We start from the raw sequence: 23,335 nt of genomic DNA on the forward strand, positions 1-23,335 counted from the left end.
TTTTGCCTGGCTGATTGCCATTGCGAGAGGCGAGGTGACTAGGCAAGGATGTAACGGGTGGCAAGTGAGGCAGTAGCGGGTGGTGACAGGAAGGTTGTGAGAGGCAATGTTGAAAGGGAAAAGAGAGAGAAATGTGCAGTTGCTGAAGAGGGGAGAGGAGATGAGAGAATATCGTGATAAATTTTTAATTTATCGTGAGACCATCACCTGTAAATCTCTTTGTAAAATTCTTTTGTACGAATAGCATAGCTCGTGGAGTCATAATGCAATCCCATTAATTTATTGGGGAAAACTTAGATGTGTTCTTTGGAGTTTGTTTAGCCTTAAAAATATATATATATTAATAAAAATATTTTAGGATTGTGACTACGAATTTCTATTAATAGGGAAAAAAATTATTTTTCTGCCATAATGCATGATAGACCTTTGAAATTTTTAAGATGAAGCACAAGTGAAAGCAAACAATAATTTTTTTCAAACAAAATTCCTGACGTCCAATATTTAAAATTACAATGATTACGCTTATTAAATAGTATTAAACTATTAACAACATAAACATTTTTATCAAAACCACGTCTAATAATATTAATGCTACATATATTATTTTAATTACTGATCATCAAATATATGTATAATATATACATATATAATAGCACTAAAAGGGGTGGGGCACAATTGCAGGCCACCTGGCCGCAGGACATTGATGATGGGTAAGCAAAGTCGACTTTTACATGTAAAGGAAGGGTACAGAGGAGAGAAGCTATTCACGAAGACCTCTGCCCTGCACAATACCAATAAAAGGGGTCCTTCTTCTACGTAGATTTCGCTATAAATATACACATGGACAAGATCATGATGACCCACCCATCTAACGACCACCATTCTCTTCTCTGTCATTAATGGCACCATTTCAGCATCTCTCAATCTTCAACCTCCGTATTGAAAACAAAACTTGGAAATGCAGAGGTGATGTCCCTGGTTTTGTGGCAACAAAAGATCAACGGCAAGTCATTCCAACTTGTCTTTGCTCTTTATTTATTAGGGGTAGTAGGACAAGTAGGACAAAGTGGCTTACTTAAGATAAGGAAGAGTCATGTTCTTCAAGAGGGTAGGGTTTCGATCTACAAAAGCCTTCCATTCCTCCTTGTTGATTTTGCCATCCATATCAGCATCAGCATCAACAAATGTCTATGCAGGAATAACTCAAAACTCCCATGATTATGCATTCATGAATCATATTCATAAATTCACACTATTCTTTTACGAGTAAAAAATGATACGATTTAAAATTGTAACGGTAATCTCTTTCTAAAAAAGTAAAAGGAAAGGCAAAGCATGTAAAAATGCGACCCTTTCCTCACTCCAAAAGGACAAAAGTACTTTCTTGCTAGACAAACCCTCACCTGGTCAACAATAGCCTCGAGAAATTCTTCAGGGAGCTTCAGGTCAGACTCCATCAAAATTGCAGCCACCATTTGCTTTACCTAAAAGGAATGCAGTTTTTTTATCAATAATTTATAGCAAATTATTAGGGGTAGGCCTCATTTGCCACTGCAGTGCACAAAATAGAATATACAAGTACTTCTCAAGGACCACAACGTCTTTAGAAAGCCTATTTTTCCCCCCAAAAGCCCATAATTGTAAAGCATTTAATTAGCAGCCACTGAACCCACTTGATGCAGTGCAATTAGGTTAGACCTGGCAGCGCTTGAAGTGCTTGAGAATGTGTTCTGTTGCAAGGACCCCTCACATTTCAGAAATTACACAGACCTCTCAAAGATTTTATATAAAAACATGGAGTACCCCTCATATTTCAGAAATTACACTGACCACTCATATGTTTAAAAAGTTGTATCACATTCCTCTTGCCATTAAATAACCATGAGTGAGCTTAAATAAGACATCCTAGCATGAGCAAATTATATGATAAATTTTCCCAAAATGCCCTTAAATAAGTTAATAGTCTATTACACCTTTGAGAGTTCCCCAACTTACTTACCAAAAGGCCCTAAACCTAATTAAGAGGGAGGAAGACTGTATAAAGGACATCATCCCAGATGTAGTAACCGCTAGTTGGGGGAAGAGGGTAAAAAAATAAAGCCAAAAGGAGATTGGAAAAGAGGAAGGACATGAAGGGAACCTACCATACCAAGGATAATCCTTGCAATCAAGGCAAACTTCCAGCACTCAATGCACATTGGCATCTAGTAATATAAGCAATTCTGTTGAAGATATATAGACATAGAATTTGAAACTATGGCTGACAGGCTTGCAAGTCCCACATCGGTGTTGGATGCAGGGGTTCATGTGGCACATAGGGTTCATAGGGTTCCTGGGCTCTCCTCCCACTTGGCAATTGCCTGGGTGCGAAATGTTGGTGGGACAGCTTGTGTCCACATGACCTCTATTCAACTCCCCTCGCAACTGCTTTGTGGGCTCACCTTCCCCAATTTCTTACTTAGCCAAAAAAAAATTGGTGGCCTTTGCGAGTCCCACATCAGTGTTAATGTGATGATTCGCGTGGTCATGGCTCTCTTCCCAGCCAGCAATTGCTTGAGTGCAAGAAGTTAGTGGGCTAGCCCACTGTGTCCGCATGACCTCTATTTAGCTCCTCTTGCTACCGTTCCGTGGGGGTCATCTTCGCCCTTCCCTAATCTCTTAGTTAGCAACAAAAAAAAAAAAGGAAAAATAGAACTTGAAACTGCGGAAAGAACTAAAGATCAAAATATCAAAAGTTCTTTTGGTCTACAAGATTCTAAGACACATGAAGTAGATGTGTATACTAAGAATAAAACAATGAAACAATTATGCTATATGTATGTCTAATAAATCTACTCGCACAAGATTATTGTGACAAATCCATATAATATGGGTATGGTTATATTCATATATTATGGTTGTAGCTAGCATATCGGCAGCATTTGGTTTAAAATAGCCATAGTGAATTCAAAATTGTTAAAAGGTCCCAAAGATAATTAGCATATCAGCTGCCCATGGTTTTCAGAGCATGTGAGCATTCGGGAATTGTTTGGCAACAAATATTAAGTCATTAAGTGCACCGTACTTACTTCTTCTCTTTCAATAAACCCAGTTTGCCTCAAATCATACAGCCTGAATGCAACTGCAAGACATCATGAAAATACTCACCAAAATTAAATTCATCAGACACACATTCGGATAATAAAAACTAAAAGACACATCTGATATCTTACACTCTATTTTATCTTCCATGGGCGCATGAGGGTGAAAGACGCTGAGTGAATGGACAAATTCATCAAATTCAATCACACCATTTTTCTTTTCATCAAATAGATCAAAAACCTAGGAAGTCAAAAGGAAACAATTAAGTATACCAACTTAGCTCATCACTTAATAATGCTATTAAGTATTAATTATGTCCTAATTTATTTCAGGCAATATGCAAAATCAATATTCAGATTCTGCTCATGTTCGCCAATCCATTTAATGCAACAACAGTCGTCTGCTAGGACAAGATTTGATATTGGCACCATTTATAGTTAGTGCATCAAAATCAGGAAATTACATTTTATGATCTCTGATATTGACCAAAAGACGAGTAGTTTAGATTAACATAATTGTTTTACCATTTGCACGAAAATCAAGGTTCAGTCTATAAGGATGACATTACTTGAGGTACCCATATAAACTAATTTCTGGTCTGATCTAATACCAGCAGACTCTTGCATAAACCCCATTGATGTGCCTAAAACGAAACACCTACCAACTTAAGCAGAAAATAAACAGCATATTTCTTATCCTTCCATGAAAGCAAGAGAAAATAGCAATTAAGTTCAACATCTGACTCTATATTTCCTAATGCATGTCACGGATTTTGGAACCCAGTTCAGAGATGATCAGGCGAACATCCTTGTTTGATATTTGACTAAGGCAAAAACAGGATGTCAAGTGATTGGCTCTGCTGAATTAGGTTCAAATAGCACCAACTCTAAATAGAATATCTATTTATAGTGTGATAGGATATAATGTAAAGCTATACAGGGTTGTCCAGTTCTACAAATAGTCTTGATCGAAAGAGTAAGCAAACCCTGAACCTAACTCTACATCTAAATTAGACATGGTTAAAACACAAGCAGTAAGCAACAAGCTTTTAACCCCTTGGAGGCTTTAGGTTGATAAATTCACAAAAACCTAAGGCCTTCATTATAAAATTTCACCTAGACCTGATATCTGAGACAGCCAACATCTGTTTAATTACAGGCCTTCAAAAAGAAAATGGCTGATCAAACCTTGTATTCATCCCAAGTATCACAAATACAAAGGGAACTGTTTCAAGGCTAGATCCTGTAAGATCTTAATCCTTCCCCTTCAAAATGAATGCAAATCGGGAAAACAAAGCCACAGATGCCTGCACAGGACAACCACCATTCTATCCTGTAATATGTATTAGCACAAGCTTTATGACTGCTACTCAAAATACATGCTTCGAAGACGGGAAGAGATAATTCTTAATGCTGGGTATTTGATCAAAAAGTCTCAAGTTCCATAAATAGAACAAGACTCCTTATGATGGTAGAACTGTTTTCCTGTTTAGGTGAAATGCAACAAGTAACCCAACTCCCTTATTGGCTTAGCTCAAGCTATGTTTCTTGAAGTGCTGAAGAAAATAATTTTGTATGTGAATCTCTTTAAACAACATATTTGTTCTTGCAATGATTGATTCACGATATACAAGACAGAGATGAAAGAACTCAAAACTGAACACTTTTATACAAGACACTGTTATATTATGAAACATAAAATGAGGCCCATGGCTGGGGGGTTTTTTGTGGCAACCTGGGCTGCCCCTTTGGGCTCCCACTGGAGGGCCACAAGAAGCAGCCACCTTGGGCCAGCCCAATGCTCATAACTTGTGGTTTTTTGTCGTTTTGTCTGCTGCTGTCTCTTTTGCACGACTTGATCCAGACCTTTGGCGCTGCTTTTCCTGAGGCAATCCGAGCCATTCATTTCATTTATATCACGCCTCGAGATTGCCATTTTCTGAGAGAATTGAAGACGAAATTGATTGAGGGGGTTTGCAGGGAGTCGGTCACTTTTCTAGGGTTTTTTCTTCTTGCTCTCTCTCTGTAAATGCTGTATAGATCGTCTTCTTTAAGAGTTCCTGATTTTGTTTTTGTTTAAGGTAAGCTCCTAATCTGTAAGTGATTTCGTGGCTTATAGTGTAGAAAATCAGGGTTGTTTGTTATTGTTTTTACGCTGTAATCAGATTGAATCTATTTAGTGGAGTGAGCTCTTCTCACCGGAGCTCAAGTGGAAGTAGCCCTATTTTGGGGTGAACCACTATAAAATCTCGTGCCTCCTATTTCTTGTTTATGTTTTAAATACTGTCAATATTGCTTTGCGTTTATCTTTCAGTTCCTGTGAGTTCATCTGTGGGATTTTGACGATGTGTGTGTGTTTGGAGATTTTGCTATCTCTGTTTGTTTGTAACAGACACAAAACATCTTTTTACCCCATATTGGATTTTGGAAAACGTTGAACCATCACATTTCTCCATATATTCAAAATTAGTATGGTAGTAACATTATCTCTTTTACTTTCTGTGCAGTAAAATGTAAGATTGCATATGTATGCATAATATATATATATAATAAAATTAAACAAGAGAAAAGTTATTGCTTTTACCCTATCTAGAAAAAGATTCTCCTCATTAGGAGCTCTGAGAAGTGCCAACTGAAGTTCTTCCTGCAAAAGGATAAACATCAAACAAAAGATAAGCAGCCCCCTAAGTATGTATGCAGAAGAATATATAGGACAGGTAAAATACCAATAAGAAATGTTCACAAAAGTGATCAGCCGATACCTCTTGACCAGGATGAGATGTCTCTTTGTCTAAACAAGATGATCCACAATCAAAAGAATACATTAATCTATTTCCTAACTTTATCTAGGATGGTCATATGGCCAACAAAAGTCAGCTTTTACTATAAGCTTTTGCATGAAATGATGCAAACTTGAAATGTTGGCTTAGAATAAGTCAAACATTTCATGAAATGGTTGTTAATAACGTACTGATTAGCATACCATTTTTGTTATCATTACCTACCTGTGAGGATTGGTATATCTACAAAGAATGGCAATTGAAAGAAATATATTTAAGAGCGGTTCAATTAAAACACATTTTCTCAAAAAGAACAATATAATTAAGATTTAGGAATTGAACAAATGAAAGAAAACTAAACTTATTCGAGTATCAAAGAGGGATGACTCAATAGAAAGAATCTCTGATCTATTTCTGTGATAATGAGATGTATTTATACATATTACAACACACAATATCTCTAGAAAAATAGGACTATTTTTCTCCTAAACTATAGGAACAGATTTACAAGTTTGAATTGAGAGATTTGCTGATATTATCTGCTTCACACTGCCTTATCTCTTTATCCTCTAACCAACCTTATCACTTATCTCCTTAAATCTTATACAGTTGTATTTGTGATAATGAGATCCAATCTTATACGGTTGTATTTGTGGTTGTAAGAAGTTTGTGTGCGGTGAACGAGTTCCAAGCATAAGATTGGATCTTTGTCTATTTGCTAGAAAATAATGGGTTTTATGTAAATTTTGCTCCCTTGATCTCATCATGCCTTTGTAATAGCTCTCAGATTCCAAGCATGATGCCCGACCAAGTTTCGAGTGCTCTTCACTACCTATTTTCTTTTGGGACTCGATTTCTTGGCTAGTGAAAACGGTGAAACCTGGATCCCACCCAAGGCACCCAAACCTTTAGGGGCATAGACTACTTTCAAATTCGACCAGTGGTCATGGTTGTAACCACGGATTACGGTGACACCTCGGAGGTGGGACGGCGTCACAAGTTGTTATCAGAGCATGGTTGTTATTAGAGCTTGGTTGATGTCAGAGCTTGGTTGTGAATATTGAAGCTCGATTGAGGATACCAGAGCATGGTTGAGAATGAGGTCACAAGGGGAGTCCTAGGTGCCAAAAGTTATGACTACTGCATAATGTGTTGAGTGTGCCTGGGAATTCGGGCACTATAAAAGAGGATGGGGAAATTGTAATTGCATACATGGATCGGGGTAGGTCATAAAAATGAGTGGTATGTTCCCTGGTATAGGTATGTGTTGTGATATGTGCTTGCTTAGGAAATTGGTTTACTGGAATAAGCAAGCAATGGGATGTGTGTTTTCTAGATTTGGCCTTTGAGAGGAAATTGATTCTGGTTACTGTCTTGACTTTCGGTTTCGTATGCAGATTGTTATACATCCCATCAATTATGAGAAGTTGTCTCCGATTTGATAGTTCCAAATCTTACCCCTGTTGATATAGATATTGGTGCAGTAGTAGATATACTTTGGTACACCTAGGAGCATGAGTTGGCTTTTGAATGGGAGGAAGCCAACATGTGGATGAAAATGCTATAAGTTAAATTTGTCATGTAAACTTAGTGTTCTGGGTAAGCATAGTTAATTCTATGTAGGGTCTTCCCGAAAAACAGGTCCTATTTTTAAGGAAGCATATGAATGAGTTGTTACGATGGAAGACACATGAGTCTTCGATTCCACTATGAGAATTTAATTCGGGTTGTGAACAGTAGACTACGTTGTGGGAACCATACTAGGTGTTGCCTGATGACCCAACGAGGATTGGAGTTTTGCTATAGGGATTCCATCTTAAGCGGTTGTGTGAGGACTAGATCGCCCAGTGGGGAACTGTTGGTATTAGTGCTCTTAATGCTAGATTTAGATAAATTTCAGTATGAGTATTAGGCTTAATTATATATATATATATATATAATCTTGTATGATCATATCTTCATTCATAACTCTCCATCTCATTATTATGAATGAGTCCCCAGATTTTCTGGTAGAGTTCTTACTCTCAAGAAGTTGAGATTCTGTGACATGAATCTCTATTTCAGGATTTCTTAAAAGTATTCTCAGTCCTTAGACTTATCAGAAAAGGACTATGATTTGTCAATTAATAGACTAGCACATGGGATGCTAAAGATATGGAGTAGTGAGTCATACGCCACATTGCATGAGATGCATATAGTAGATATGTGGGTGGATGTTAGCTAAACATCCACTGAATATGACCCCAATGACATATCACATAGCTTTGGGAATTAATGATCTGTTGCTGGTTCTCGATTGTGTATCTAATTCTTTGACCGGAAGTGATAGAGTTGTCTTTTGCACTGGTGTTGGAGATTTACCACTAAGCAGAACCATCTTATATGAGAGGTGGAAATGCTCTCTGTATGATCTTTGTGCAATGGTGTATGGAGGCAGATGCTCGATAATGGGATCCATTGTCCTCCATCAGATGAGGGTGAACATCCTATGCATTTTGAGTCGGTTGGTGATTGTGGGAGTCCTTAGCCAAGGCACATATGATCGGAAAGAAGTTTTTAATGTCAGAAAGAGTTCTAATATGTCATCTCGATCACACTAAACTAAATCCAACATAGTTCCCAAGTTCAGTAAGTTTAATCCAGAGAACAATAGAAGAAATCATGGAGAAATTATGAAAAATAGATATTTATGTTTTTTTGAAATAAATGTGGTATCTAAGTATGGCTCGAGATTAAGTGATATCTAAGTTCGGTATGAAAATCAAGGTCGACCACGTAAATTGAGACAGTGTAGGTTTTTTGAGGCGTTCTGAATTTTGTGCTAAAAGTGAGTGATTCTCCCCAAAAGCTTGTATATGATATGATTACTTATATTATGCATGATGCTCATGAAAGTTATGATCATTTTATCATATTTGTTTATATACTATTGCATGGAAAGTCATGATTTTCATATGGCATGATGTTATTGGCATATTGATACATGTGCATGGGATTGGGATGTCGCCCTGATAGTGTAGTCGTAATTCCCCGAGGGAATTGATGGAACAACATTAGAATTATCCTGAAAGCATGTCGGAATTCTGCCTAGGGTTTCGTGTGGGATTGATGGGCCAGAGAAGTTACACTAGGGCATATGAATGTTTATGTTATTGCATCATGCATTCATGTATCATGTTTGTAAAACCCTCATTAGAAGATTCATCTTCTAATCGGGTTATGCCCCTTGAACATTCAAACATTCCAAATAGGACTTGCAGCTTAGTCAAGGAAGTGGTGGAGATGTGACGATACGTGATGATGTGTCCGATGGACTCACCATGTGGTTTCGCTATATTGCTTCATCATGAAGAGATAGATATTCTTTTGTCTTATGTTCCGTTGAGGATTAGTCTTGTAAGATGTAAGTACGTTTTGTATTATGTATTATTATTTAAGGTATTTAGTTGTTATCTCTGATAAACGAGTCTCCATGTATTTAATTATTGATGACATGACGTTAAACTATGGTACAATTTCCCATGTTATGAATAAAGTGAATTCGGTATGTATCATATTAGGTTTCGATTATTGCTTCCGCATTTATGATTATTACATGTCTTAGCTTATTGATTCTTATTTGATATGCTGAGAATGTAGGATGGAATTGTTGGGGGATGAATTATGTTGAGTTCATATTGACAAAAAAAAAAAAAGAATCCCCAAAATTCCTAAGTTATTTAACGTTCAGGAAAAACAGGACGTTACACCACCTAATCTTCCTAGTCCAGCACAAGTTCTCTTTTAACTAAATGGTGCTTTTCATAACCCCTCCCCCCCCCCCCCCCAACTAAGGAAATGGCCTTATCACTAAGATAAACTAGGTCTCCATTATCCCCGACACTATAAACATGTCTTGACTCGTTCCTGTAGGATATTATGATGCCACAATGGTGCGTGAATGCTTAGCGGCAGATACAAGAAAACAAATCAATTTTTAAAAATATTTTCAAAAAACCATATAAATAAAAGGCAGAAGAAGATCGTTTCTTACATAACATAATGATAACAACCATATGCATATATAAAACATAACCATTCATAATAAAAATGCAATAAACAGTAAATGATACCTCAAGCTCAAAGAGCATGTTGGTTACTTTCGTTGCGCATTTGATCCGTACTCCTTGATTTCTCGGATGAGATCCCGTGATCCCATCATGTATTGGTTCACCAAACTGCTTCCCAATACGACTCATCGTCTGCTTTGATACTTGTCTTTGGCAGACCAAGCCACCCCCACAACTGTACGGGAACAAATTAGTCCACCCATTCTAGAACCCTTTGTTAAAGCCAGTGGCGGAGCCATGTATAGCCAAAGGTGGGCAGTTGCCCACCCTAAATTTTTAAAAAAATTATTATATATAATAACTTCTTCTTTTTTTCTAAATGCCTACCCTGAATTTTTAAAAAATTATGGATTTTGAGTATATTGGTCAATGAGAATAAGGGTGTTCAATGATTGCCTCTGATTGATGAAAACCACCAGCCACTTTAGCCGGTGGCAATTGCCAATGCGTTTATGCACGTTGGGTTTAACTAGAAGTTTAAGGTTAGATTTATGAAATTTAACCGTTAGATTTTATTGATTTTTGGATATGTTGGTTGATGAGATAAGGGTATTGAGTGGTTGTTTCTAATCGTTGAAAATCACAGGTCATGGTAGCTGGTGGCGACTGCCAATGCTTTTTTCAGTCTTTGCTAAAAATTAAAAATAAGACATATGAAAATTTGACCCATTTTTCTTTTGTGCATGTTAATCTCTTTTGACCGTTTCTTTAATTATGTTTTAATTAAAGGGATTAATTTTTTTTTTATTTTTTGTTACAAATTTATCAATTACATATTTGAAACTTGACAAAAAATATATTTTCTGTCATAAAATTTGTCAAGACTCACTATATAATTAAATTAGAGATTAATAATTAAACAATAGTCTATCATGAAACTTATCAAGACTCAGCTATACAATTAAATTGGAAATTAATTATTGAACGATAATTTAGTTATGTATATTTAAAAATAGATATTTAATAAAATTAATAGTGATATTATTGGACGACATTATTAAAATATAAAAATATGTCGATTGTATAATTTATTAATATATATTTTATAATATTATATTATTTTAATTTTAGATAGAATTTAGAGTTTAGAGTTTAATTTTTACTTATTCTGCCTAAAATTTCTAGCTCCGCCGTGTTAGAATTATTATCTCAACGAAGGTGAATGAGAGATAAGGAGCGTTTCTCCAAGATAGACTGTCCATCCAATGGACCTTGTAGCGGGATATAAAGGGGTTCGGGTTGTAGATTTCTCAACAGTCAGTCCATCTCATGAACTTAAAACGGAATTCTACAAAATAAGGGTAGCAAGCTGGAGAAGTATTGCCAACTACTCTTGTCGGAATAGCTGCTGGAGTTTCACAGGAAAATCCCTGCCACTGTTACAAGTTACAACCGATAACTTTTGCCGTTACAGTAGCTGGAGTTACCGGAGACCCGACTATACCGTCACTGGCTGCCTGCAACAGCGCCCCTCTGGCCACTGGAAACTCTCACGGCACCAGAGTGCTGCTTGCCGCTAGCTGCTAGTGATGGTCTCCTGCTACAGCAACGTAAACTCCTTCACCGGACTTGCTGTCCGATGGCTTCTCCAAGAAGCTGATACATCCGACATCTTCAACCAACAGATTTCAACGCTTGCAATCTTCTTCCGTCTATGATAAAGCCAAACGCACTCTTTCTCTTCCATATCCACATATAAATACATACGAAGAGAATAGACGAATGGATTACAGATTATCAGAGAATGGAAGAGCCGGGAAGAAGACGGAAGCTCCTTGGCGCACTGCTTCCATACCCACTATTAATATATACATATATCTCACATATATATACATATTTTTGAACAATTTTGCTGGACGGAAGGAGGCGACTTTAAGAAGAAGAAGATTGGGGCTGAGGCGCCGAGGAAGACCAGAGAAATTGGAAGCATTAATAAATTATTGCCCAGCGTACTTCTGGAGAGAATTAAGAGAGGGACGCCCATTGCTTCTTTTAGATTAATAAGAATAATAATAATAATATTATTCACATCCCTCTATAATTTCCTCCATGTCCCCGCCTCCCACTCTTGTCTCCGGTCACTTAAATTGTCTTTAACTTTAATGATGATATATTGGCAACATGCGCTCTCGCCTGTCTCCCGCCACTTCAATTGCCTTTTATTTTCATTTCAATTGGCTTCTAGAAGCCATCAGCAATTGCAAGCCGTGAGCCATTCTCCTATTATCAATTTGCCCTCCACAATCATCCTCTTCCAATAACATAACAACATAACTGGTTATTTGTTGTAGCTTAAAAATTGTAATTTTTAATTTTTAATTTCAAAATAGTGGGTACATAGTATTTGTTTTAGTTTTTAAAATTCTAACTTATAGTTTCTACTAACTTTTAGAAGGGGTAGAACCTAATTTTTTCAAAATTAGGTACCCCAACTTCTATAACTTCTGATTAAACAGTTATATTTTTTTGATAATTTTACCTTTATTTTTAACAAATAATTACTCTTTTGTCCACGCAATTAAAGGTCTCTATTTTTCACTGTCACTTTCATTTTTAGATCTTTTCTTTTCTCTCGCCATCTCCCTTTCTCTATATATACTAATTAATTTTTTTATAACACTTAAAACTTATATATATAAACTAATTAATTTTTAAATTATCATTCTATAACTATTAAGGATATTATGGACAATTATACAAAAATAAGTTATTTTACAGCTTATGGTATCAAACACTACAACTGTTTAACTACAACTTCTAAGAAGTTGTAACAAACAAGTTCACAACTTATTCTAAATTTTAGAAACTATAATCTAATAAGTTAGAAATTATAATTTCTTTAATTAAACTGTAACAAATGGGACCAACATAATATATATCATTATAATAATAATGGACGCAGCTTCACGTGGGTTTCCAATTGCAATTTCTCCCACCACCCTTTTACAATATCAATTAGATAATAAATTTAATTAATTAATTAAGTCTTATAATGTTATATATATGTATGAAAATTATACACAAAATATTATATCCAAATTAATTACACACTAAGAATATTTCTCAAAAATAATACTTGCTAAAAATATTATTAACTCTTAATGATATTTTTATTAACCATTAATACTTAATGATAATTTAGTTTCTGTTAACTTTTAATGGTGAAAGTACAGTCAATCAGTTTAGGTTCATTAATTTAACATATTATCTACTTAGAATGTGACCTTATAGGTTCACAGTCATATAGCAATTAAGACACATCAACCCATTGACACCGGTCGAATCCTTTGGTCTACTAAGAGAATCTCTCCAAATCCTCAAATCACCCTAAAAATCTTGAGTATCCTCTAATTAAGACTTAAGACGATTCTAATGGCAATGAAGTCAGAGTTTCTTGCAAACCTATTAGGACTCTCGATTACCATACATTATAGTCCCTCTACTACTAACATCCTAACCGAGTAAGAACCATGGATTGATCTTATTTTCTTCTCTAATATTCCAAATAAATGCTTCCTTAACTATTTTCTCAAATTTTTTTCACAACAATTCATAATATTCTAAGAGCTTTAAAAAATAATTTCAGAACTTACCCCGATACTTCGTTTGCACGCATAACGAGGCTGGTCATTGTCGAAACCGAGAAACCCGAAAGGCAAACACCAAAACTTTGAACATAAATCCCTCTAATTTTTTTTTCCTTGATTTTTTAGGATGTTTTCCAAATTTTCTAGGAAGAGATGCGCCCTCAAGCGCCCCCTTTTGATCCTCTACGTTCCCCCACTCACGGGGCTTGGATGGCGCGTGTACTGCACCCGCCAATCTTTTTCCTCGGCGAGTTTTCGAGCAACTCTAGTTTTTTGGTGATATCTCTTTTGTTTGAACTCCTTTTTGCCTCATGTTTGAACCTACGCCTTCATCTCTTCATCCTCTACAGGATTATAGTTTCAAACCCTCGATTGAAGTTATTTTTTGACTAGTCGAACCCATTTTTCGGTGAAGCCCATTTTTCCGACGAAGATTCATTTCTCAACAAAAATTACTCAAATTTTTCAGAAATGATCCTCTAGACATGGGGAACAAAAGCCGCTTATCCTTTTTCCTCAATTTTTCCTTGAACTCTCAGATCTGAGAGTTTAATTTTTGCCTTATCTCGGCCATCTATCCAAAAACCTCTATTTATAGGCGATTTCAAGCCTTCAATTGCTCATGGTTGGTCAATCTAACCTCCCCGAGGCTTCTACTTGCCCCAGATAAGTCCAAAAACACCTGAAACACAGATTCAATGCATCAAACTTTCTAACAAGAAATGGCTGGAAATCATGCAAAATTAGTCACCCTCGTGGCCAACGTCGGCCTATACTCGACCCAAAAGCATCTAAGGCTACTTTTCTCAAGTCTTTCACCATCGAATTCAGTGATGGGAGGTGGTTGTGGAAGCTTGGTCGGCCATGGCAAATTTCCCCTACGTGTAATTTTGCAAAATTGCACTTTGACCCCACTTTCTTTCCATTTTGCATTTTGGTCATTTTCTTAAAGCCTATGAGCTTTCCAATAGTGTCATTACGACCCACAAGTTCTATCTTTCCATTGCATCCCCGAAGATTCCAAAAAAAAATGCTATTTCAACCTCCCTCGGGCAAAATTAAGAAATTACACTTAAGCACGAATCTACATTTTGACCGTAAACCCTTTTGTTTCTTCCCAAAACTATTGAAGGGTTGTTCTACATACTAATATGAACCTTCTTGGGGATTTTTTGACTCCTCGGAAGTCTTCTATGACAATTCAATTTTTCAGCTTAAATCATAGTTGTATTTTAGTTGTACCGAAACTCGTTTCTAATTTAATTTCTTTTAGTGTCATAAATCATATCTCAAGATGTTCGTCAATACCATATCATTTTTATCAGACATCTTGGTTCTAGGGCACTCCCTGAAGTTAATTCGGTCACTCACAAATGTACCGAAAATTACATTATAGCCCTAGAAATTTCATTTTCACCCCAAGATAAATTACTCTTGAGCCATTTGCGAATTCTCGGGTATTACATTCACCCCTCCTTAAAGAAATTTCATCCTCAAAATTTTTATCTGACCGATCAAGTAACTAAGACAATATACAGCTTATTATCAACCACACATGCCTTTCGTATCTCATTCACCAAATCTAGTTAAATTGTCAGGCCAACGATAAAAATAGACGATCCATTTAGCACTACACTCATAACCAGCAAGTTAAAAGCCTCCAACAACTGCCATTCACGGCTATCTACCCAATCATAGTAGACATACTCCTACTCAGAGCGTCGGGCACCTCTTTGCCACACCCTGGGTGATCGAAGTAGTGTTGTCATAGTCCTCAAGGAACTCCCTCCACCGTCGCTGTCTCTCGTTCAGCTCTTTCTGCGAGAACACATACCTCAAGCTCCCCGTGATTCGTGAGCACATCAAATGTCTCACTGTACGGGTAATGTCTCTATAACCTCAAGAGCACATACCACAGATGCTAGCTCCAAGACATAGGTCGGGTAGTTCACCTTGCCTTGGCGTGATCCATACCTGATCACCCATCTATGTTGCATTAACACGCAACCAAATTTTTTGAGTTATCACGAGCTCTCCCTGCATCCAGCAGATCATTCTTACTTGACTCTTATCACGAGTCATGTTATGGACATAACTTTTTCAAAGTGTCCCATCATGATCCTCTGACAACAGTTTATCAAACATCTTATCTCGAAAACACCATAGCATTCTATTTCGAAACTTGATTTTCAAAGAATTTTATTTCGAAACCTATGTTGCTCCATGTTTCGAGATATAGGATAGAGACTATAAATACTTGAAAAGCCATGAACTCAATTTTTGCGTGTTTGAATAATTTTCTTACCAAAATCTCCGGAATATTAATAAAACACGCTTTTCCAGAATTTTTTTCCTTTTCTTTTTCTTTTTTTCTTCTTTCTTCTTCCTCCTCTCTTCTTTTCTGCCCCTCCCCTACAATGCACGAACAGCCCGCGCGCCAACCGCCACACTGTCGGTCGCTACCTTTGTTAGTCGTCTCTTGAGCCTCCGAAGATCGGCCCCACTGCAGCTATCACCGCACACCGTTAAATCTACATCGACCAACGACTGCCTTTCAGATCGCACTATAGTCCAAATTTGGAATCAGATCTAGTTCAACTCGATTAGATTTGACCCGACCATGCTAAACTAGATCCAACCCACACTCGATCCAATCAGATCCAACCTATCTGACCCATACCCAATTCGGTCAGATCCAACCAACCTTACCCATACCAGATCCAATCAGATCCAACCCATCTAAATAGATCCATCATGCCAAGAATCCGGTCTCGATGCGATGCTTGCAGAGTCTTGAGAAGACAATTTTCCAACCAGGGCTACCTAGACTAACCGTCTATCCATACTAAAGGTGGTTACGATGAGACTCTGGTATGGATAGACGATTAGTCTAGGTAGACTCTGGTTTGACTAACCGTCTAGCCATACTAGAGTCTCATCGTAACCACCTTTGGTATGGCTAGATGATTAGTCTAGGTAGCCTTGGTTGAAAAGTTGAGAGATGTATAGCTGGACAATCATTAAAGTGGTGTCAGCAAGTTATGAAAATAAGGAGCCTATGGATATATGGTACTGGTGTTTACGGTCAGTGAAAAGCTGTGAAAGAATGGAGATAGTGAGAGAAATATCAAAATGTATTCTCGGAAAATCTATCAAAATTATTTCTTAAATGATGAGTCTGAATTTGCCAAATGATAACTTGAGGTTATTTGATGCTTAATTATGTGTGGCTTGACTGAGGATGTAAATTATCAAGCTTTAAATAAGGTGATAATTAAGAATCAGTATATTTACCTTGATTTGGTGAATTATTGCAAGAGATTGGGATATTTTTAAGATTGATATGCGATCGAGGGTAAAACAAGGGAATGAGACATTAAAGTACCCAAAACATGATATTCATTCTATATATATTCAATACATTTATAAGAAATCAAACCATGAGGTAATACAATTACTCAAAAATGTTTAACCATAGAATGTCGCCAATGCTTAGTGCTGATAATGATTACTGAACACGACGAGTCCAAACTCATCGACATTGTTTTGGAATAGCCACTAGCTACTACTGGTTTCGATGGGGTATGGTAAAGAAGTAGCCTCTGAGAAACTAGGAAGCGAGGCATTTTCTGGGATGATGGGAAATTCAGAGCTTTAGATTGAAATTAGATCATCCACGGGTAATGATCCATGCGAGATAGGTCCAAAAATATCAGCAAATATAGGATCAGGTTTTGGAATAAGATCTGGGTTAGGTTGTGGGTGAAACCAATTTGGAACAGGTTGAGCATATGCAAAATAGTTTGCAAATTCCTACAATAAAGCTAGATAATCTTATAGATCACCAACTTGATGTTGAAGGGCAAGAATATGAGATATACATCCATAAACAGGATCTTGAAGTCGAGCTTGAACTTCAATAGTGAGTGTAACGACAACCCCAAGCCGGTCATTTATCGAAAGATGGGCCAAGAAGATGGAGGCATTTCTAGCATAAAAAATGTAATGGATGGCAGCAAAATGAGTAGATCATTCTTCATAGCTGAAGTAAGGGGCAAAGATGCATAGTGGGGTACATTGTCTTCACAAGACTCTACAAGCACCGCATCAAGACTAGATTCTTGGCATGATGGATCTAGTTGGATGGGTTGGATCTGACTGGATCAAGTATGGGTAAAGTAGGTTGGATTTGACGAGATCGAGTATGGGTTGGATTTAACCGAATCAGGTATGAGTCGGATTTAGTCGGGTCGGGTCGAATCTAATTGGGTCGAACCAGATCTGATTCCAGATTTGGATTGTAATGGCAATAACGGGCAGCGGCAGCGTGGCCGAATCTGGAGGCTGGTGGAGCAAGAGTTGGTGGCGTGATGGTTACGCGGCAGCAAAGAGCAACCGATGGTGGCTCTGGCAGGCGGCATGGCCGACGATTGGTGAAGGTGGCAGCTACAGGCAACGGCGATGGCGGTTTAAGCAAGCTGCAACCAATGGAGGGTCGGATCTGGGTGGCGACGACCCGATCTAGTGATGGTGGCAAGTGGTGATGTCGATCTGAGTGGCGGCGTCCTGAGTCGACGGTAGCGGCTGCTATCTGGAAGGCGATCGTCAGTCGGTGCAGATTTGACGATGCGCGGCGATGACTGCAATAGGGTCGATCGTCAGAGGCTCGGGAGACGACCGACAATGGCGGCTACCAGTGATGTAGCAATTGGCGCGCGAGTTGTTTATGCGTTGCAGGGGAGGAGCAGAGAAGAAAGGATAAGGAAGAAGAAAGAAGAAAAAGAAAGGAAAAAAAATGTGTTTTATTAATATTCTAGAGATTTTGGTAAGAAAATTATCCAAATACACCAAAATTGAGTTCATGGCTTTTCGGGTATTTATAGTCCCCACCCTATGTCTCGAAACATGGAGCAACATAGGTTTCGAAATAAAGTTCTCTAGAAATCAGGTTTCAAAATAGAATGCTATGGTGTTTTCGAAATAAGATGTTTGGAAAACTATTGTTAGAGGATCGTGATGGGACACTCTGAAAAAGTTATGTCCATGATAGGACTCATGATGAGAGTCGGGTAAGAATGATTTTCCAGATGCAGGGAGAACTTGTGATAACTCAAAAGATTGGGTTGCGTGTCAATGCAACATAGATGGGTGATTAGATATGAATCATGCCAAGGCAAGGTTGTAACACCCCGTCCCGTCGGAGGGCGTGTCACTATGTTGGGGATGCATATATATTCCCTTTTCTTATACATTTCTCATACATCAAATGCCGTATGACAAAGGGAAACCCCCCCCAGCTAATCATTAAAAATGCGAAAGCGACAATCGAAACCTGATATGGTACATACCTGAATTCACCTTATATTATATATCATAAAGAATTCGTACCATATATTACTTCATATCTTTAACAGCCTTAATACATGAAGAATCCATAATATTCTAACAAGGCTAATCATATGAAACCTCGAATACATAGCCATTTCTCAACAATTAAAATACTGGAATCTCTTGCTGAATCCATCGGCCACGCCGTCACGTGCAGTCATACCTCAACCTGCTCTTTGCCCTAACTACAAGTCTCAATTAGAACGTTGAATGTTTCAGGGGCATAACCCATTAGAAGATGAAACTTCTAGTGAGGGTCCAAAAACATATATATGAATGCATGATGCAATAACATGAACAACATTTGCCCTTAGTGTAACTTCTCTGGCCCGCAAGCCCGGCTAGGAATCCTAGGCAAATCCCGAACCTCTGCAGGATAAGCTTAACGTTATTCCCTCAACACCCTTGGAGAATTACGGCTACACTCTGGGGGCGACATCTCATTCCCATGCACAAATATCAATATGATAATAATATCGTACCATGCAAATATCACGATTTTCCATATAATATGACAAAATGAATATTGCATTCATAAAAAACATGCATATAAACAATCATATCATAAATATAAGTTCTTGTGAGAATACCACTCACTTTTGCCCAAAGATCAAGATACCTCAAAAAGCGTGCATCGCCTTGGTATGCGTGCCCAACCTTGATTCTCGTGTCAACTCTCAAAAATTACACCAATCTCATCATCTCGATTACCTCAATCATAATAATGATATTTTATTACTAAATATCTCAATATTCCATTTATTTTCTATTTTCCTTCATTTTTCCTTCTAAAAATCTCAATAAATACATCGAGACTATTTTCTTAAATCTGACTTCACAACAATTCGTAATAGACTATAAACTTCCAAGAAAAAATACTGGACTTACCTGGATTGTGCGTTTTCACGCAAAATGAGGCTCTTTGGCGCTAAAACCTAGGCCTCAAGAACTCCAAATCCAAATATTTTTGCACGGACCTCCGTAAAATAATTTTCTGGATTTTTCAGACATTTTTTCAAATTTTTGCAGCCTTTCACGCGCCTCCACGTGCATGCATGCGCCTAGGGCAAGTGGTGGCGTGTGGAAACCAGCGCGTGACCGGCACGCACCGGTCATCTTCTCCAGCCAATTTTTTCCGACGACGACGGCTGACTCCACCATCTCTTTCTCCTCTTGAAGTCGATCAACATGGCACCTCTTGTGCCTCAAAAGGACCTCGGGAAAGCCCTCAAACGACCGGCCAAAGGCTCGGCCAGACTCACCGCCTCCAACCTTCGATTTGCTTCAAAACCCACTCAAATCGACGCCAAAACACCTCCAACTCTCCTGAAACCTCCCTCAGATCATGGGCTTCAAAATCCCTATGATTTTAAGCCTTGATTCATTCGAAAACCCTCTCGATTTGAAGCTTCAAAGACGCTCAATTTCAGCCAAACCCTAACACGATACCCGACTATTTATAACCACAATTGGACCTCGAAACGCTCGGGGATGGCCGACCCAACGCCTCAAGCTTCACAACCACCTCTTGGGCGACCCAAAAACAGGGACAAACGGCCTCGATTGGCCGATTTCAGGTCGTGGCATTGCCGCGACATACCGACCAAACTGTGGTCGGTTTCCGGCCACCTCGTGCTCGTCGACGGCCCAGCCTTGCTCCCCACGCTTTCCCGACCATCCTCCTTGGGTTCCCCTCGGTCGGAGCCTCGATTGGCCACCTGCAACTTGCTGGTCAGCCATGGCAGCTCCCATATTCGCAAAATTTGCATTTTAGCCCCTATCTTTTTTGAAATTACACTTTGGCCCTTTTCTATCAAGCCCCTGATCTTTCTTTCATTACCATTAGGACCCTCATGATCCAAAACTCTTAGTTCCACTTTTGAAGATACCGAAAAATCATCTTTTTGACCTCCCTCAGGCCAATTCGCTAAATTTCAAGAAATTGTACTTTGGCCTTTAAACTTGTGGGCTATCTTATTTTGGCCATTTCGACTAAGCCCCTTAATTTTCCATTTTTTCTTTCAAGACCCTCATGTCCTAAAATATCATTTTGACCCCTGAAGATTTCAAAACAACCTTGTTTCGACTTCCCTCTTGCAATTTCCAAAAACTGCACTTAGGCCAGAATCTTCGTTTTGGCCTCAAACCCATTCGTTTTTTCTTGAAACCTCTGAAGGGTTGTTCGTCATGAAAAATCAAAGCCTCCTCAAGCTTCCGTTGACTTCCGAGAAGTCGTCTATGACAATTAGGTATTGCAGCCTAATTAGCAGCTGCCTTTTTGCTGTACCAAAAATTGTTCCCAATCTCATTTCTTTCGGCACCATAAATCCTATCTCGGGGTGCTTGCTAATGCCATATGATTTTCCTTTGGCATCTCGACTCTAGGGCACTCCCGACAGTCGATTCAGTCATTTATACAATAATAAATTACCCTTATACCCTCAATTTATCTTTAAATTCCATTTTTACCCCAAGATAAATTACCCTTGAGTCCTTTAGAATTTCTCAGGTATTACAAATGTGAACTACCTGAGGTATGTCTTGGAGCTGACAGTTGTGATATGTGCTCTTGAGATTATAGAGACATTACCGGTACGGTGGGACATTTGATGTGCTCACAAATCACGAAGAGCCTAAGGTATGTGTTCTCGTAGAAAGAGTTGAACAAGAAGCAGCGACGGTGGATGGAGTTCCTTGAGGACTATGATAGCACTACTTCGTATCACCTGGGACGTGGTAAAGTGGTGCTTGATACTTTGAGTAGAAGTATGCCTAGTATGATCGGGTGGACTGTGAGTGGTAGTTGTTGAAGGCTTTTAATCTGCTAACTGTCAGTGTAGTGCTAAGGGGATCGTCCGTTTTTTTCGTTGGTCTGACAATTTAAGATTGGATCTTTGTCTATTTGTTGAAAAATAATGGGTTTTACATAAATTTTGTCTTCATAATCTCATCATGCCTTTGTAATAGATCTGGGATTCTAATCGTGATGCCCGACCGCGTTTCAAGTGCCCTCCATTGTTTATTTTCTTTTGAAAATCAAGTTCTCAACAAGTGAATGTGGCAAAATTTGGATCCTATCCAAGATATCCAAATTTGTAGGGACATAATCGACTTTCAAATTTGATCGGTGACTATAATTGGACATAATCGACTTTCAAATTTGATCGGTGACTATAATTATAACTATGAATTACGGTAACACCTCAAAAGTGGGACTGAGGGCATCACATAAGGTTCTAGCTCCAGGAAGGGAGAAGGAACACGGTGCAATCAAATAGTTGAAAAAAAAATACAAAATCTGGTCAAATACCAAGTATACCTTGTGAATCGAACCGTCGTCAACTATTGAACTGCTTAGCTTCTTAAACAACTCATACAAAGCCTCCACCTCATTTACAGTAACTGCAAAACAGAAACAAAAAGAAACATACGAAATTCAGACCTCCGACTTGAGAATTGGAACAATAGGTTCATAACTAGACAAGTAAAAGAAACGGAACACGTTACATCGGGATTCATCGGCCAGTCGAACGAAATCTCGGTCCTCGTACAGGCTTCTCTTGGAACGGTGTCGAAAGTCAAAGCAACAGGCGACGGAGAACACCACGGCGTCGATTACGGAAATAAGAGGCAGGAGCACGGCACAGATTCGTTCTCCAATTGTCAGTGAGATCGATTCCTGCCATAAAACCAAGCATCAGAAGGCCAATTGACGAACATTATGACGAAAATTGAACAGGCGATGCGTTGAATTACCGAGGATTCGTTCGGGACATTCATTGTTACTCCTCCCCTCAATTCCTCACACACTCCTCCCCCTCCCCGCCCTAAATCTTCTCTGCTCTCTAAGCGGTGGGAAAGCAATGAAAGTCTGTTCCAGTTCCGTACTTTCGACAATGCGGCGAAACATTCATGTGGGAGTGGGTCTATTTATATACGGAATCCCCGTCGTTATCTGAAGCATGTATGGGACCATCGCCTGGGAATTTTATATTTTCTTTCTCTTCATTATTAAATTTGTTTCAATCATCTTTGTCGCCTTTCTAATCTTATGATATATATAATATTATTTGAATTTTTGTTTGCGTAAATAAATGAAACTTTTATATGATTATTTTGATGCATGGAATTTGTAACTATTATGCATCTATTGTAAACCCAATGAGTGAACTCACTTTTCACTGTCACTGTTTACTGAAACTTACTTTAATTTTTAAAAGGAACTTAGAATGATGAGTTAATATTAACTTTGAGTATTTTTATAAAATAGATCTTAACAAAGAATTGAATAATAACAGTAAGTGAAGTGATTGAATTTAGCAGTTTCGCATATAAAATTATTAACTCTAGAATGGTAATATGAAAAAGACAATACCCCATTAGATTCAAAT

The 23,335-nt window shown here is 38.1% G+C and overlaps 1 protein-coding gene across 2 annotated transcripts; it reads right to left on the reverse strand.

The window, feature by feature from the left end:
- Window positions 1-609: 609 nt before the first annotated feature.
- On the reverse strand, window positions 610-22,875 carry LOC127812510 (calcineurin B-like protein 10). 2 transcript variants are annotated; one of them, XM_052352917.1, is made up of 9 exons: window positions 22,701-22,875; window positions 22,452-22,623; window positions 22,264-22,346; window positions 5,665-5,724; window positions 3,213-3,321; window positions 3,069-3,121; window positions 1,404-1,484; window positions 1,076-1,188; window positions 610-975 (listed from the first exon to the last, which is right to left on the reverse strand). In XM_052352917.1, exons 1-9 carry the CDS (start codon window positions 22,722-22,724, stop codon window positions 921-923), a joined length of 750 nt encoding a protein of 249 aa, XP_052208877.1. In that variant the 5' UTR covers window positions 22,725-22,875; the 3' UTR covers window positions 610-920. The 2 variants fall into 2 exon arrangements, with proteins under 2 accessions (XP_052208877.1, XP_052208878.1); XM_052352918.1 differs by lacking the exons at window positions 22,264-22,346; window positions 22,452-22,623; window positions 22,701-22,875 and adding an exon at window positions 9,973-12,338.
- Between the last annotated feature and the right edge of the window lie 460 nt (window positions 22,876-23,335).

Source organism: Diospyros lotus, chromosome 11 (genome assembly GCF_014633365.1).
Source record: "Diospyros lotus cultivar Yz01 chromosome 11, ASM1463336v1, whole genome shotgun sequence".
Lineage (NCBI taxonomy): Eukaryota > Viridiplantae > Streptophyta > Magnoliopsida > Ericales > Ebenaceae > Diospyros > Diospyros lotus.